Source organism: Hyaena hyaena, unplaced genomic scaffold (assembly GCF_003009895.1).
Source record: "Hyaena hyaena isolate Hyena2069 unplaced genomic scaffold, ASM300989v1 scaffold_830, whole genome shotgun sequence".
NCBI lineage: Eukaryota > Metazoa > Chordata > Mammalia > Carnivora > Hyaenidae > Hyaena > Hyaena hyaena.
In genome coordinates, this window is record NW_024081455.1 from 355,683 (window position 1) to 371,238 (window position 15,556).

A 15,556-nucleotide genomic window follows, 5' to 3' on the forward strand; every position below is an offset into this window, starting at 1 on the left:
CCAATTCTATAACCTCAGCACCTGGAAGATACCTCACACTTATGTTCCATGATTAGCAGTGGTGATAACACACAATCTCCCCCTCTGTTGGAAGAGTTTGGTGTCAGCACTATGGATGAGCTATATATGATCATTGTGTCCACCAAAATTTTAAGCAGGAGCCAATGTTTGGGTATTTATGATCTGAGGAAAGAGTTCATGTCGTCGGGAAAGCTAAAAAAAAAAAAAAAAAAAAAGCAAAAAACACCCCACTATGTTTGGATTAGTGTATGGGAAGACTACAATTCCCACAAAGCTCTGGAATAGTTTTTAAGCAAAGAGAACTACAGTTCCCAGAAGGCCTTGAATTGGCCTCAGGTGCCCAATACCCCAACCACCTGCTTCAATCAAATACTGCATGTGAAATCATACAGGGTTTTTTTTAACAAACTTTGACCAGAATGTAATACATAAAGGGATGGTACCCTAAATAATGCTATCAAGGTTATAGATTAGGTTATAGACATTCATACTGTCAACTGGGTTGTGACCCACGTAGTGCCTATGTTTGTAAAGTGGACAAAAAAAAAAAAAAAAGTTACCTAGTAGTATCATTAGGCAGTAATGACTGTCGGGCCTCCAGGGTCTTAACCTAGATCCCTAGTGCATATGGTGGCGTAACATGTATGGCATAAACAGAAAAGACGTTTAGCCCCAGGTTTTCAAACGGGGACGCTGCTCCAGGGACATGAAGCAGCATGCTAGAAGCAGTCGAGAGTAAAGGTGTCCGCGCGTCCCCACTGCCCCCTTCCTGCTCATTAGAGAAGCGAGGCCAAAATTGAGCCGGTACTTTCTATCTGGCGACCCAGAAACTAGAAAGCACCCAGAGGCGGGAGAAGCATACGCGGGCCAGATTGGAAAGACAGCCGCAGCCGAGAACCTGGAGGGTCAGACATTCTTTTCGTTACCTAAAACCAGGCTGGGGATGGCGAAGCCACACCTGACCCAGGCGTGCCTCACCTTCGGCTCCCCGCTGAGGTGACGCCAGGAACGTCAGGAATTCTCCCCTGCAGCCCCAGCTTAGGACAGCCACTGCCATTTCACTGCCATTTCCGAAGCTGCTCTCGGGGGGAAAATGGCCCGAAGGCGCGTAGTGGCTCCTTTAAGGCTCCTCCTAATCCTCCCTCCCCCGCCCACGTGACCCGGGGCGGCCGCGCGCCGGCTCAGCCCCCCGCGCAAGCGGCGATGGCGGCGGCGGCGGGAGCTGCAGCGGCGGCGGCCGCCGAGGTGCGGAAGGGGAGGGGGAGAGGCGGGTGCATGCCCGCGCGCGCGCCCGGGGGAAGCGCGCGCCCGTGCAATGCTCCGGGGGTGCAACGGGGCCGGGGGGCCCGGACGGGACCTGCAGCAATCCGGAGGGCCAGCACCGGGGGCGGATGAGGGGACCAGGGGGTGGGAGGTGGGGGGAGTGGGCACGGAGGCGCGCGTGCAGCCGCCGGCTGCCCCCGAGTGGGCGGCGGGCGGCGGGGCCCCAGGAGCACGCGCGAGGGGCACGAGGGGCCGTCCGCCGGGCTGGGGGGCAGCGGGCGCTGGAGGGGTTGGTGCCCGGGGTCCCCGCGGCCTGGGGGACAAAGGGGGAGCGGCGCGTGCAGCCGGGAGGAGGGGGCGGGGCCGGGGCGCGGAGGCCCCGCCCCCTCCCCCTCCTCTCTTCTCGGCCCCGGAGATGCGGGGTCTACCGAGAGGGAGGGGGCTGATGCGGGCCCGGGGGAGGGGTCGTGCGGCCCCTCCGGGCAGCCGAGGCCGCGGAAGGGGGGGCCCCCATAGAGGAAGAGGTAGGCCCCGGAGCCTACTCTCTCTTCCCAGAGCCCAGGCGTCCTGGGCTCCCCAACTTCCTACTGGGCTGACCAGCCCTCCTCTACCTTGTGTCCCCTGCCAGGGGGAGGCCCCTGCTGAGATGGGGGCGCTGGTGCTGGAGAAGGAGCCTAGAGGAGCCACTGAAAGAGGTGAGTGCAGCAGAAAAACGGGCCCAGTTGGACCTTCACCTCCCCCAACACGGGATTCACGGAGACCTTAGCCCCGAACTTTTCTTTTCCCTTACAGTTCATGGCTCTTTGGGGGACACGCCTCGTAGTGAGGAGACCCTGCCCAAGGCCAGCCCTGACTCTCTGGAGCCTGCTGGCCCCTCATCCCCAGCCTCTGTCACGGTCACCGTGGGTGATGAGGGGGCTGACACCCCTGTAGGAGCCACACCACTCATTGGGGATGAACCTGAGAATCTCGAGGGTGATGGGGACCTCCATGGCGGCCGCATCCTGCTGGGTGAGAAGCTGGGGAGTCTTGGGGGGGAGAGTGCGGGGGGATGTGGGGTATCTTCTGACTACTTTTCCTCTTATCTTGCCTTTGCCTGTCTGCTTGTCTGTTTTCCAGGCCATGCCACAAAGTCATTCCCCTCTTCCCCCAGCAAGGGGGGTGCCTGTCCTAGCCGGGCCAAGATGTCAATGACAGGGGCTGGAAAATCACCCCCATCGGTCCAGAGTTTAGCTATGAGGCTCCTAAGTATGCCGGGGGCTCAGGGGGCGGCAGCAGCAGGGCCTGAACCCCCTCCAGCCACACCCAGCCCAGAGGGGCAGCCCAAGGTCCACCGGGCCAGAAAAACCATGTCCAAACCAGGAAATGGGCAGGTGAGGATTGAGGGAGAGGGTTGGGGGTGGGGAGACAGGAGTAATCCACTGTAAACCCCTTGTGGACTTTTTTTACACTGTTTTTTACAGTCTAGCTTCAGACCTTTTCTAAGCTATTCACAGTTTTGCATATTTATCTAGGAGCTACAGTGTGTCAAATTCTGGGCTGGGGGTTAATCTGAACAAACAGACAAGTTTCTGTCTTCCTGGAGTTTACATTCTTGGAGAGAGAAAAGTAGAAAAGACAAAGGTTAGAGAGTTAGTTGTGTAGTTACTTTGATGATTATTCTTATGATAATGACTATCTAAAGAAACTTAAGACCACTCTTTATTTCTACCTCAGAGCTAGCCCCAAGGGGACTTTTTCCTCCCTTTGAAACTGCCCCTGCACCCTTTTTTAAAGGGTTCTAAGGGTTTTACTATGAATCCCTAAGGGGAAGGAGGTGAGGGAAAGGACAAACGCCTCAGAATTTCAGAATCTTTATGACAATATTTTTAGGGATCTTGGTATGATTTTGTTCTGGGTTTGGCTTAGGTAGCTTTGGGCAAGTCATGAACCTTTGTTTTCTCATCTGTAAAATGGGCAAAAGGGGCCTGCTTCTGCAACCTTGAATAGATAAGTGTTAGGTGTGGGATGTGCTTAACATACTTTTCTCTGGGGATACAGCAGTTGTGATTGCCACATTCTGTTTCACTGGAGCTTCAAATGACACTTTTGAGGGTGTGGCTCACCCACCCCACTTTCACTCAGGGCGGCAGGCCAATCCAGGCCCCCAGGCCCAAGCTGAGATGCTCCAGACCCTAAGTGTGCTCCCTCTCGGCCCCCAGCCCCCAGTCCCTGAGAAGCGGCCCCCTGAAGTGCAGCATTTCCGCATGAGTGATGACGTGCACTCCTTGGGAAAGATGACCTCAGGTCAGTCCCACCTCCCACCCACCTGCTGCGGGATAAGACCTATCTTGAGGGTTAAGGACAGGCCTTACTCCTTTCTCTCTTTCCTTGTAGATGTGGCCAAAAGGAGGAAGCTGAACTCCGGTGGTGGCCTGGTGAGCCTGGAGAGGCAGAAAACAAGGCCTCTCCACCTAGGGGGCCGCATCCTGCCCTCAAGGGAAATGGGTTGGGGGGGAAGTACCAGCAGCTTCCATTTTTCTGATCTTTTCCTAGTCGGAGGAGTTGGGTTCTGCCCGGGGTTCAGGAGAAGTGACCATGGAGAAAGGGGACCCAGGGTCCCTAGAGGAGTGGGAGACAGTGGTGGGGGACGACTTCAGCCTCTACTACGACTCCTACTCTGTGGATGAGCGTGTGGACTCTGACAGCAAGGTGAGAAGGAGCCAGCCTACCTCCCTGCTAGCACCCACCTGTCCAAGGCTCAATCTCCAGTCTTCCATTCCCCTCCTGTCTCTTTCCTTTTTACCTTGTGAACACCCCATAATTCAGGGCCCCATTGGGTCCATAACTTCCAGTGCATGCTGCACCCCAGTTCCTCCCTTTGCCCCTCTCCATGGTGATAACCACCATCCTGGACTTGGGGTTTGGCATCCCATTTTGTTATTTGTTTGCTTGTGTATTCTTTTGCTCTTGGTTTGGTTTCATCTCATACATGTTTTCTTATGCAGTATAATGCTGTCTTACCTGTTGTGCTTTTTAGTTAATATTTTTTCATGGAAAATTTCAAATATATACAAAAGAGTAAAGGGTGAGCCCTCAGGAGGCCTCACCTGGCTCCAGCAATTTTCAGTACATGGCCACTCTTGACTCCTCTCTTCCTCCCCCAGCACATCCACCTCTCTGACTGCTTTAAAGTAGCCATCACATCATTTTATCTGGAAATGTTTCCATATATATCTCTAAACATAAGGCCTCTTCCTTTTTGTTTGTTTGGTTTTTTTTTAACGTTTTTGTTTATTTTTGAGAGAGAGAAACAGTGCCAGCGGGGGAGGGGCAGAGAGAGAAGCAGGGTCCAGGCTCTGAGCTGTCAGCCCAGAGCCCATCACGGAGCTCAGACTCATGAACTACAAGACCATGACCTTGAACCAAAATCAGATGGTTAACCACCAGAGCCACCCAAGCACCCTCTTCCTATTTTTTAATATCGTCGCTTAACTGTTTTTACAACCTAGAAAATGTAGCTATCCCTAGCTATTAGTGTTCACATGTTCTTGTTTCATAGATGGGTTTTTGTTTGTTTAGATTCAAATGAGCTCCATACATTGGTTTGATTGCCATTTGCCTTAGGTCTCTCTTGATGTAAAAGTAGGTTCTCCTGTCTTTGAAAAAGAAATTTTTCTTGCCATTCATTTGTTGAAGAAGTCAGGTCAGTTGTCCTACAGAATTTCTCACAGTTAAGAATTAGCTGATTGGGTGGAGACAGACATGTTCTTTTTTCTTTTTTTTTTAATATTTTTTTTTTTTATTTATTTCTAGGAGAGAGAGAGAGAGAGAGACAGCGTGAGCAGGGGAGGGTCAGAGAGAGAGGGAGTCACAGACTGAAACAGGCTCCAGGCTCTGAGCTGGCAGTCAGCACAGAGCCCGATGCGGGGCTCGAACCCACCAACCGCGAGATCATGACCTAAGCGAAAGTCGGACGCTCAACCGACTAAGCCACCCAGGCGCCCCTCTTTTTTCTTTTTTTAATGTTTGTTAATTTGTTGTGCTTTTTAGTTAATATTTTTTCATGGAAAATTTCAAATATATACAAAAGAGTAAAGGGTGACCCCTCAGGAGGCCTCACCTGGCTCCAGCAATTTTCAGTACACGGCCACTCTTGACTTCTCTCTTCCTCCCCCAGCACACCCACCTCTCTGACTGCCATACATTGGTTTTCTTTTTTTAATGTTTGTTAATTTTAGATAGAGGGAGACAGAGAATCCAGAGCGGGCTCTGCACTGACAGCAGACAGCCCTATGTGGGGCTCAAACTCATGAACTATGAGATCATGAGCCAAAGTAGGATTCTTAACCCACTAAGCCACCCAGGCGCCACCCTCAATACTCTTTGTAAGCTTGGGGTGCCTGAGTGGCTCAGTTGGTTAAATACCAACTTTAGCTCAGGTCACAATCTCACAGCTCATGAGTTTAAGCCCCACGTTGGGCTCTTGTGCTGTCACCTCAGAGCCTGGAGCCTGCTTTGCATTCTGTGTCTCCCTCTTTGCCCTTCTCCTGCACATGCTATGATTCTCTCTCTCTCTCAAAAATAAATAAACATTAAAAAAAACTTTTATTTTATTATTATTTTTTTTTTAGCATTTATTCAGTTTTGAGAGATAGAGAATGAGTGGGGAAGGGGCAGAGAGAGAGGGAGACACAGAATCTGAAACAGGCTCTGAGCCATCAGCACAGAGCCTGATGCGGGGCTCAAACCCACAAACTGTGAGATCATGACCTGAGCTGAAGTCAGATGCTTAACCGACTGAGCCACCCAGGCGCCTCTTTTTATTTTATTTTTTAAACTAGATTTAGAAGCATGATCAGCTTTGGGTGATTTTTTTTTAAAGGTGAGAAGATTTGATAGCTGGTCTGCATGCTTCCTGTTGCATCACATCAGGCATAGGACATCTTGTCTTTTTATTAGTGATATTTGAGATTGATGGTGGATTTATATGATGTCAACCTTCTCCTTATTTCAAAGTTCATTAGCTTTTCATGTGGTATCTTTAGCAATCATTGGTAGTCCTATCTATGTATGAACTTCATAAAGAGCATAAAATACGTGGTTGTTTTCTGGAACATTTTTTAACATGTTGACAAGATTCACAGACATTGCTGTGGGTGAGGTGCCTTCTTTTTCACAGCTATCTAACATCCCACACTCTTTGTTTCCTTTCCTGTCCGTTCACCTCCTCCAGGGAGCCATCCTGGGACAGTAATAGTAGTTCTTTAAAAAAATTTTTTTTAATGTTTATTTTTGAGAGACAGACAGACAGAGTACGAGTGGGGGAGGGTCAGAGAGAGAGGGAGACACAGAATCCAAAGCAGGCTCCAGGCTCTGAGCTGTCAACACAGAGCCCAACGCGGGGCTTGAACTCAAGAACTGTGAGATCATGACCTGAGTCAAAGTTGGACGCTTAACTGACTGAGCCACCCAGGCACCCCAGAAGTGGTTCTTTATCTTGCTTCATTGAGTCTTGGGGCTTGGATGTGTCCTGGCCTGCTTCTCTGCTTCTCTCCCAAGTTCCCCCCAAGAGAGGGCTGTGGACTACGGGTTGCTGTTTCCCCAGCCCTACCTTGCTTCTCTCCCAGTCTGAGGTTGAAGCTCTGGCTGAACAACTAAGTGAGGAAGAGGAGGAAGAAGAGGAGGAGGAAGAGGAAGAAGAAGAGGAAGAGGAGGAAGAGGAAGAAGAGGAGGAAGATGAGGAGTCAGGCAATCAGTCTGACAGGGTAAGAGCTGGAGGCTGGCATCCTGAGGAGTAGGGGCTGAGGGGCTGGAGGTCTGAGCCCCCACAGCAGTGGTAGTGGGTTGGGAGCTAGGCTCGCTGATTCTTCTTCCATCCCAGAGTGGTTCCAGTGGCCGGCGTAAAGCCAAGAAGAAGTGGCGGAAGGACAGCCCATGGGTGAAGCCATCCCGGAAACGGCGGAAGCGTGAGCCTCCACGGGCCAAGGAGCCACGAGGTGAGGAGGCTCCTCTGCTTTTGGGTCCCCTCCTCCAGCCCCCCTGCCAGCCCCCAGAGAGCGTGCACAAACATCCGCTCATGCATGTGCTCACGCATGTACACCCGCATGTACCCACGCGTCCAGGCACCTGTGAGCTCGCACTCTCACTCTCTCTGTCTCTGTGTCAGGAGTGAATGGTGTGGGCTCCTCAGGCCCCAGTGAGTACATGGAGGTCCCTCTGGGGTCCCTGGAGCTGCCCAGCGAGGGGACCCTCTCCCCCAACCACGCTGGTAATTGCCAATTGCTGGGATAGCGAGCCACTAGGGGGCACCCTCTGGGCTGGAGGGAACAGGGAGGAGGGGGACCCCATTGGAGCTGAGGTGTCTGTCCATGGCCAGGCTTTGGGGGTTCTAGAGCTCGGAGGGAAAGGCAGGGTGGGGGTGCAAGGCCCCACCAGGGGTCCCTGTGGGTAATGGGCATGGCCTCCCTCAGCTCCCTTTTCCCTCTGTCCAAGGAGTATCCAATGACACGTCTTCACTGGAGACAGAGCGAGGGTTTGAGGAGCTGCCCCTCTGCAGCTGCCGCATGGAGGCACCCAAGATTGACCGCATCAGTGAGAGAGCTGGGCACAAGTGCATGGCCACAGAGAGTGTGGATGGAGAGGTGGGCCTTTGAGATGGGAGGAGAGGTGCCAGAGGGTCAGGGGGCTCCAGCCCCAGGCCCCAGCCTCACTCTCTTCCTACTGTTCACACTGCCACAGCTGTCAGGCTGCAATGCCGCAATCCTCAAGCGGGAGACCATGAGGCCGTCGAGCCGTGTGGCACTAATGGTGCTCTGTGAGACCCACCGTGCCCGCATGGTCAAACACCACTGCTGCCCAGGCTGTGGCTACTTCTGTACAGCGGTGAGTGACTGGCAGGGCAGACAGGCAGCATGCCCCACAGGGGAGGGGTCTTCTGGAGCCTGACCACATTGTTTTCCAGGGCACCTTCCTCGAGTGCCACCCCGACTTCCGTGTGGCCCACCGCTTCCACAAGGCCTGTGTGTCCCAGCTGAACGGCATGGTATTCTGTCCTCACTGCGGAGAGGATGCATCTGAGGCCCAGGAGGTGACCATCCCCCGGGGGGATGGGGTGACCCCACCAGCTGGCACTGCAGCCCCTGCCCCCCCACCCCTGGCTCAGGATGCCCCCGGGAGAGCAGACACTTCCCAGCCCAGGTACTGGCCTCCCCCTTCCCTACTGTCTGTTCCCTCCCCCAGCCCCATTGCTTGTAGACATGAGCACCTTCTCCCACAGTGCCCGGATGCGAGGGCATGGGGAGCCCCGGCGCCCACCCTGCGACCCTCTGACTGACACCATCGACAGCTCAGGGCCCTCCCTGACCCTTCCCAATGGGGGCTGCCTCTCGGCCGTGGGGCTGCCACCTGGGCCGGGCCGAGAGGCCCTGGAGAAGGCCCTGGTCATCCAGGAGTCAGAGAGGTGAATGAGGGCTCGCACTTGGGCTGGGCGGCCAGGGCTCGGGCTGAAAGATGGGTCTGCAGGTGTTGAGGTTGATGCCCCTTCTGAGGAGCCCACCCCTCTCCCTGGCCATGGCAGGAGGAAGAAACTCCGCTTCCACCCCCGGCAGCTGTACCTGTCGGTGAAGCAGGGGGAGCTACAGAAGGTGATCCTGATGCTGTGTGAGTATTCTACTTACTCCTTTGCTCTCCAGACCTCGATTGAACTCTGGTTATGTACCAGACACTGGGCTCAAGGCCAGGAGTATGGCAATGAAGGTCATCGTCCTTGTCCTGAAATACTTAGTGTGGTGGTGGAGAACAGACACAGATAACCCATCACTTGAGCCTTCCCAGTGGCAGTCCAGAGGGGTTAACTACATTGTCCAGGAGGGGCTCCTGACCTGGGTTGGGGCCCTAAGAAGCCTTCCTGGAGGAGGTGCCCCCTAGCTTGCTTACCACTTGTCTGTCCCTCTTCCGGTGTGGCGGACTCTTCCTGCAGTGGACAACCTGGACCCCAACTTCCAGAGCGATCAGCAGAGCAAGCGTACGCCCCTGCACGCGGCTGCCCAGAAGGGCTCTGTGGAGATCTGCCACGTGCTGCTGCAGGTCAGCACGGGCCCAGCCTTCTGCCTCACTGACGAGGCCCCTGGACACCCTCCCTTGCCCAGCCCGTCTGTGGTGCCAGCCCCCATGCCCCCTCCTTGCAGGCCGGAGCCAACATCAATGCAGTGGACAAGCAGCAGCGCACACCGCTGATGGAGGCTGTGGTGAACAACCACCTGGAGGTAGCACGCTACATGGTGCAGCGTGGCGGCTGCGTCTACAGCAAGGTGTGGTGACTGGGCCAGCCGGGGCCTAGGTGTGAGATGGGTTTACATGCCAGTGGGGGACTCATCTGCCCACATCTCCCTCAGGAGGAGGATGGCTCCACCTGCCTCCACCAAGCAGCCAAAATTGGGAACTTGGAGATGGTCAGCCTGCTGCTCAGCACAGGACAGGTGGACGTCAACGCCCAGGTTAGTGGCCTGGCTTGCCTGCCCAGCCCACGTCGTCTGGGTCCTGGGCTCAGCTTCGGGTTCCAGGCCCCCTTTCCACCTCAGCTGACCTCCGACCCTTTCCCTGATCACACCTTGCTCTAGCATGTCCCCATCTCCTTCTCCCTCCTCATTTGTATTTTTTCTTCACCTTTCTCTTTTTTGCTTTTTTTTCTATCAGTTTTCAGAATAATGGGTTCCTGCCTTAACCTCTGGAAGTATGCAATGATACTCTTCACTGCCTCTTACTTTGTTATGTGTTGGTTGTGTTTTAGTCTGTTAATCCTTGACTTGTTCCATTCTTTGTCCAGGAGGAGCCCCTTGAACTAGGCTTCTGTGGTTTTTGATAAGGCCCAGCAACTTTTTATTTTTTATTTTTTTTAATGTTTATTTTCTTTTTGAGACAAAGAGACAGAGCTTGAGTGGGGGAGGGGCAGAGAGAAAGGGAATCACAGAATTCAAAGCAGGCTCCAGGTTCTGAGCTGTCAGCACAGAGCCCAATGCGGGGCTCTAACCCATGGACCATGAGATCCTGACCTGAGCCGAAATCGGCTGCCCAACCCACTGAGCCACTCAGGCGCCCTGGGCTCAGCAACTTTTAAGTGCATATTTACCTTTCAGTACAAAGAGACTTTTTTTAGAGACTGCAGTTTGTGTGCTTAGGAGCAGTTATTGCTGATGGGTCATTGTTCCAGGACTTTTGAGTAGAAAAACCTGGGAAATATGTGTCTCTTAGAGTGAGAGAAATTACTCCACAACTCTGAGCAATAGACACTGACTAGTCCCATTTTACACATCGGGAACCTGAGACCCAGAGAGGTTAAGGGACTTACCCGGGGTCTCGCAGCCTGTGAGTGGTGGAGCTGAGACTCACACTCAGAGTCTAGTCCCAGAGCCTGTGCCCTTGACCGCATGCTGCTTTGGGAAGCAGGGCCAGCTGCTGGGCATACCCGGGGCAAGGGAACAGGGACCCCTCACCCTCCTCCCTCTCTCCCCACCCATAGGACAGTGGGGGTTGGACACCCATTATCTGGGCTGCGGAGCACAAGCACATCGAGGTGATCCGCATGCTGCTGACACGGGGCGCTGATGTCACCCTCACAGACAACGTGAGAGTTTGGTGTGGGTAGTGGAGGTGGTGGACTGTTCTGGCCCCCTCAGCAGGAAAGAGGCTGGGTTCAGGGGCTCACTACTTGGGCCCACCCTGCCACTTCCATGTCCATAGGAGGAAAACATCTGCCTGCACTGGGCCTCCTTCACCGGCAGTGCTGCTATCGCTGAGGTCCTCCTCAATGCACGCTGCGACCTCCACGCTGTCAACTACCACGGTGACACACCCCTGCACATCGCGGCCCGGGAGAGCTACCACGACTGCGTGCTGTGAGCCCCAGCCCACCCCACACCCAAACGCCCCATTGCCTTCTCACAGCCCCAGACCCCACAGGCTTCCTGTCCCCTCCCAGGCTGTTCCTGTCCCGTGGGGCGAACCCTGAGCTGCGGAACAAGGAGGGGGACACAGCATGGGACCTGACTCCTGAGCGCTCCGACGTGTGGTTTGCACTGCAGCTCAACCGCAAGCTTCGTCTTGGAGTGGGGAATCGGGCCATCCGCACCGAGAAGATCATCTGCCGGTGAGCCCGGAGCCCTCTGCATCCAGGACAGCCTTCCACCCCCTCCCCCAGCCCTGCTCAACCCCCAGAACATCCCTCAGACCTCCCAGGCTCCACTGAATCGCCAGAACCAACCCCCAGCTAGAATGCCAGATACAGTAAATAAAGTGAATTTCAGCATGTACTTTCTTAGCATTAAGAGCATCCCGTGCAGTATTTGGGACATAGCTGTAGTAAAAACATTATGTCATAACTTATCCAAAACCCAATATTCATTGGGTATCCTGCAGCTTATTTTTATGTTTATTACCCCCCTTGCTCCGATGAACCCCCAGAACCACACCCTTCCCTCCCACAGCCCCAGGAAATTCCCAGTCCTCTCCTTTCACCTAGTGGACCCCCCTGACCCCAGCCTGTAGCGCCCCCAGCCCCATCTCCCTTCCGTCAGGGACGTGGCTCGGGGTTACGAGAACGTGCCTATTCCCTGTGTCAATGGCGTGGATGGGGAGCCCTGCCCAGAGGACTACAAGTACATCTCAGAGAACTGTGAGACGTCCACCATGAACATCGACCGCAACATCACTCACCTGCAAGTGAGCAGGGGCCCAGGACCTCCCGGAGGAATGCACAAGCTGTGGGCCAGCAAGGCACCTGGCCAGCAGAGTGGGGCTGAAAGGGACCTGTGGCGTAGGCTTGCGTGCATCTGGGAAAGGGTCCTTTTTCTAAAACACGTGAAGGTGTCATATGGGCTCATGGTAGGCCTGGGAGCATCACCACCTGGTATCCTAAAATAACCACCTCAGAGAAAGGACAGCAGTTGGGGGGCAGAGAGCGCTGGTTGCTGAGGGGACAAGGCCGCTTCCGAGGGCTGAGCTGATCTCCTGCCTCCTGCCCCAGCACTGCACATGTGTGGACGACTGTTCCAGTTCCAACTGCCTGTGTGGCCAGCTCAGCATCCGCTGCTGGTATGACAAGGTATGTGTCCTCACCCTGGGCTTCCAGGGGCGCTACCAGGACGGAGATGAGCCTGTGCCCAGCTACATGCTGATCAAGGACATGGTGGCACAGTTCCTGTTCTCTGTGCTCAGCGCGTGGCCTCCCCCCGCCCGTTCTCCCCGTCTGTGGCCTTGGGACCCACGGTGGGTTTTTCTGTGGCGTCCTGGGGCTTCTTGGCAGCCGAGGTGGGCACCATACCACTTGTCCTCTCCTCCTTCGGCCCCAGGACGGACGGCTGCTCCAGGAATTTAACAAGATCGAGCCCCCACTGATTTTTGAGTGTAACCAGGCGTGCTCCTGCTGGAGAAACTGCAAGAACCGGGTGGTGCAGAGTGGTATCAAGTGAGGCCCACCCCTGCAGCCCACCCTCACCCCCACCTCACTCCCATGTCCCTTCCAGTGGGGGTTTCTGGGGTCCCTCCACCTAATGTCACCCTCTCTCCTACCCCCAGAGTGCGACTGCAGCTCTACCGAACAGCCAAGATGGGCTGGGGGGTCCGAGCCCTGCAGACCATCCCCCAGGGAACCTTCATCTGCGAGTGAGTAAGGGTGGAAGGGTGCACAGCCATAGCTGACTCCCAGGCCTCTATCTGCTCTCTTCCCTGATGGGTCCCGCCGCTGCCCACTGCCCCTCTCTGGCCAGATTATACCTGCTCCCAGGCCACTCAGAGCCTTCTGTCACCACTGCCACATCTTCCCTCCCTCACCTTTCCAAGCTGGGAGACAGACAGACCTGGGTTGAGCCTCTCTCTGTCACTGGGTGTCCTGGGCTAAGTTTTTAACCTCCTGGAGCCTCATTTTGCTCATCTGCAAAACGGAGGTGATAAAGCTACCTTTCTGTCCAAGTCGCTAGGGAGGACCTCACTTCTCTCCAGTAATTCTCTTTTCCCAGCATCTGCAACCCTCCTGCCCCCTGGCTCCTACTCCATGGCCTGCAGACTTAATCTAAGCATCCTTTGGCCCCACTTGCCTCTTTAAGGGATCATCCATTTTTCTCTTTACTGGGTCGTCTCTCAATTTTGCTAAAATGGCCCCTTCGTCCTGAGCCTCAGTTAGCCCACCATCTACTCACCACACATCCCTGCCGGAACCCGCCTTTGCCCTCCCCCTTCTGCTAATACCTCCTCTCGACACCCCGCCCTTTATCCCGTATCTTGGTCCTCGTTCTCCCGGAGTCTGCTACACTCCTTTGCTCTGACTCCCATGACACTGTCCTACCTCTGACCCATCCATCCTCCCTCTTCACCAGTTTGTCTTCCTCTGCTTTCTAAATGTGGGGTCCTTATGCCCAGCTCCTTGCCGAATGGCTCTGTCCCTTCCTGTGGCCCCGACGTCTCCTGTCCTGCAGCCCGGCATCACCACCACCTGCTGGGTGATTCCTAGTCTGGAAACCTCCCAGTGACTAAACCTACACGAATTTCCCTGCCCAAACCACCTGCCCACGGGAGCTTGGTGTCTCCCTACTCACTGATTCTTCCTCCGGCACAGCTCAGGCCCTTCCCTTTACCTTCCCCACCACTGCTTCTCCAGCTCATCCTCGGCCCACTGGCCCCGATTTGCTCCAAATTTGCCGGTCCTACCTGTTGTCCCAGCTGTCCAGTAGAGACCCCAGCTGGCAAGAGTGTGCCCGGTGGTGTTCTGTCTTTTGTGTCCTCTGTTCTCCTCCTGGTTCTCATTCCAGAGGGGAACCACCCCCAATCCGAGATGCCCACTGTCCTCCGTGCCCACTGTGCCTCAGCTGCCCGCCTCAGCCATATCGATCTGTGGGATTCATGGACACAGACAGGGGCAGCTGACAAATTGGGAAAGAGGGTTCCATGGGGGTTCTGAGGAGAGACGGCCTGGAGCCAGCTCCCGATAACCCCTGCTCACCTTCAGAACCACCACTTCCTGCCCAACAGGTATGTTGGGGAGCTGATCTCTGATGCTGAGGCTGATGTAAGAGAGGATGATTCTTATCTTTTCGACTTAGACAACAAGGTGAGCAGGAGACCCCTCTGTCCCTTGCCCCCAACCAGCTGATGGAAACCTAGGGAGGAGGGACTGGATGGTCCTTGGGTGGGGAGGTTGGCCAGGCAAGCAGGGTTAGTAGTAGATGTGAAGAGTGATGCCTTCCCTTCAGGACGGAGAGGTATACTGCATTGATGCCCGTTACTATGGCAACATCAGCCGCTTCATCAACCACCTGTGTGACCCCAACATCATCCCCGTCCGGGTCTTCATGCTGCACCAGGACCTCCGGTTTCCACGCATCGCCTTCTTCAGTTCCCGAGACATCCGGACTGGGGAGGAGCTGGGGTGAGGTGTCTCTGGGGTGTGCCAGGGGTGTGGGAGACGCAGTAAGCTTGGGACCAGAAGCTGAAGACAAGAGTGCCTGGTTTCCAGGCATGGATTAGAGCAGAGCCTTGCCAAAATCAGTGTAAATGGAGTCCTGAGCCTCCCAGATTGTCATTCAGTAGATTTGGGATGGAGCCTAAGATTCTTCTGCATGTCTAACGAGTCCCAGGCAGTGCCAGTGCCGCAGACCTGTGAAACAGAAAAGGGCTTGGAGCCCATCTGGAGAAGATGGGGATGGGTGCTTTGGGGTAGTCCTGGGCAGCTGGCTCTGGATCCCATAGCCTCTTTTGCTCCTCTGACAGGTTTGACTATGGTGACCGCTTCTGGGACATCAAAAGCAAATACTTCACCTGTCAGTGCGGCTCTGAGAAATGCAAGCACTCAGCTGAGGCCATTGCCCTGGAACAGAGCCGCCTGGCGCGCCTGGACCCCCACCCCGAGCTGTTGCCTGAGCTCGGCTCTCTGCCCCCAGTGAATCCCTGAACACGGACCACACACATGCCCCAACCCTGGATGGCCACCAGCTCAGCAGCCCCCTCTGCCACTTGCTGCTCACAGCCCACACCTGGAGGTGCTGCCGTCTTCTCTCCCCTATCCCTTCACACATTCCTCGGCCAGAGACCCCCAGCCAGGCCCTGGAGGTCTGACAGCCCCTCTCTCCCAGAGCTGGTTCTTCCCTGGGAGAGTGACTTCAGGGCGGGCCGCTCCCTGTTCCCCTTCCTCGGCTCAAGTTTGATGAATTGACATTGGGCCTCTATGCCAGCTGATTTCCTTTGTTCTCAATAAATATTGGGTTTGGTAATAAACTATCTTGGTAGTTGTTTCGGGGGCCAG

The 15,556-nt window shown here is 54.9% G+C and overlaps 1 protein-coding gene across 5 annotated transcripts; it reads left to right on the forward strand.

Annotated features, from left to right (window-relative positions):
* The first annotated feature begins 1,224 nt into the window (after positions 1-1,224).
* EHMT2 (euchromatic histone lysine methyltransferase 2) lies at positions 1,225-15,528 on the forward strand. Of its 5 annotated transcripts, XM_039219566.1 has the most exons (28): positions 1,225-1,266; positions 1,913-1,979; positions 2,077-2,295; positions 2,404-2,657; positions 3,486-3,570; positions 3,661-3,701; positions 3,820-3,975; positions 6,894-7,031; positions 7,148-7,262; positions 7,433-7,534; positions 7,759-7,907; positions 8,005-8,148; positions 8,228-8,463; positions 8,543-8,725; positions 8,843-8,925; positions 9,245-9,351; positions 9,453-9,575; positions 9,660-9,761; positions 10,784-10,888; positions 11,005-11,159; positions 11,243-11,410; positions 11,838-11,982; positions 12,287-12,364; positions 12,612-12,727; positions 12,838-12,924; positions 14,287-14,365; positions 14,508-14,683; positions 15,025-15,528. In XM_039219566.1, exons 1-28 carry the CDS (start codon positions 1,225-1,227, stop codon positions 15,203-15,205), a joined length of 3,636 nt encoding a protein of 1,211 aa, XP_039075497.1. In that variant the 3' UTR covers positions 15,206-15,528. The 5 variants fall into 5 exon arrangements, with proteins under 5 accessions (XP_039075497.1, XP_039075499.1, XP_039075495.1 ...); XM_039219568.1 differs by lacking the exon at positions 7,433-7,534; XM_039219564.1 differs by lacking the exon at positions 1,225-1,266 and having other exon boundaries at positions 1,700-1,979.
* Positions 15,529-15,556: the final 28 nt, after the last annotated feature.

What these genes read in the sequence shown, in the direction of transcription:
- EHMT2 (XM_039219564.1), top strand. Translation starts at nt 1,700, where the DNA reads ATGCGGGGTCTACCGAGAGGGAGGGGGCTGATGCGGGCCCGGGGGAGG. An exon ending in ATGTCACCCTCACAGACAAC is followed by an intron (nt 10,889 to 11,004) that starts GTGAGAGTTTGG and finishes CCATGTCCATAG; the next exon opens with GAGGAAAACATCTGCCTGCA. An exon ending in GCAACATCACTCACCTGCAA is followed by an intron (nt 11,983 to 12,286) that starts GTGAGCAGGGGC and finishes CTCCTGCCCCAG; the next exon opens with CACTGCACATGTGTGGACGA.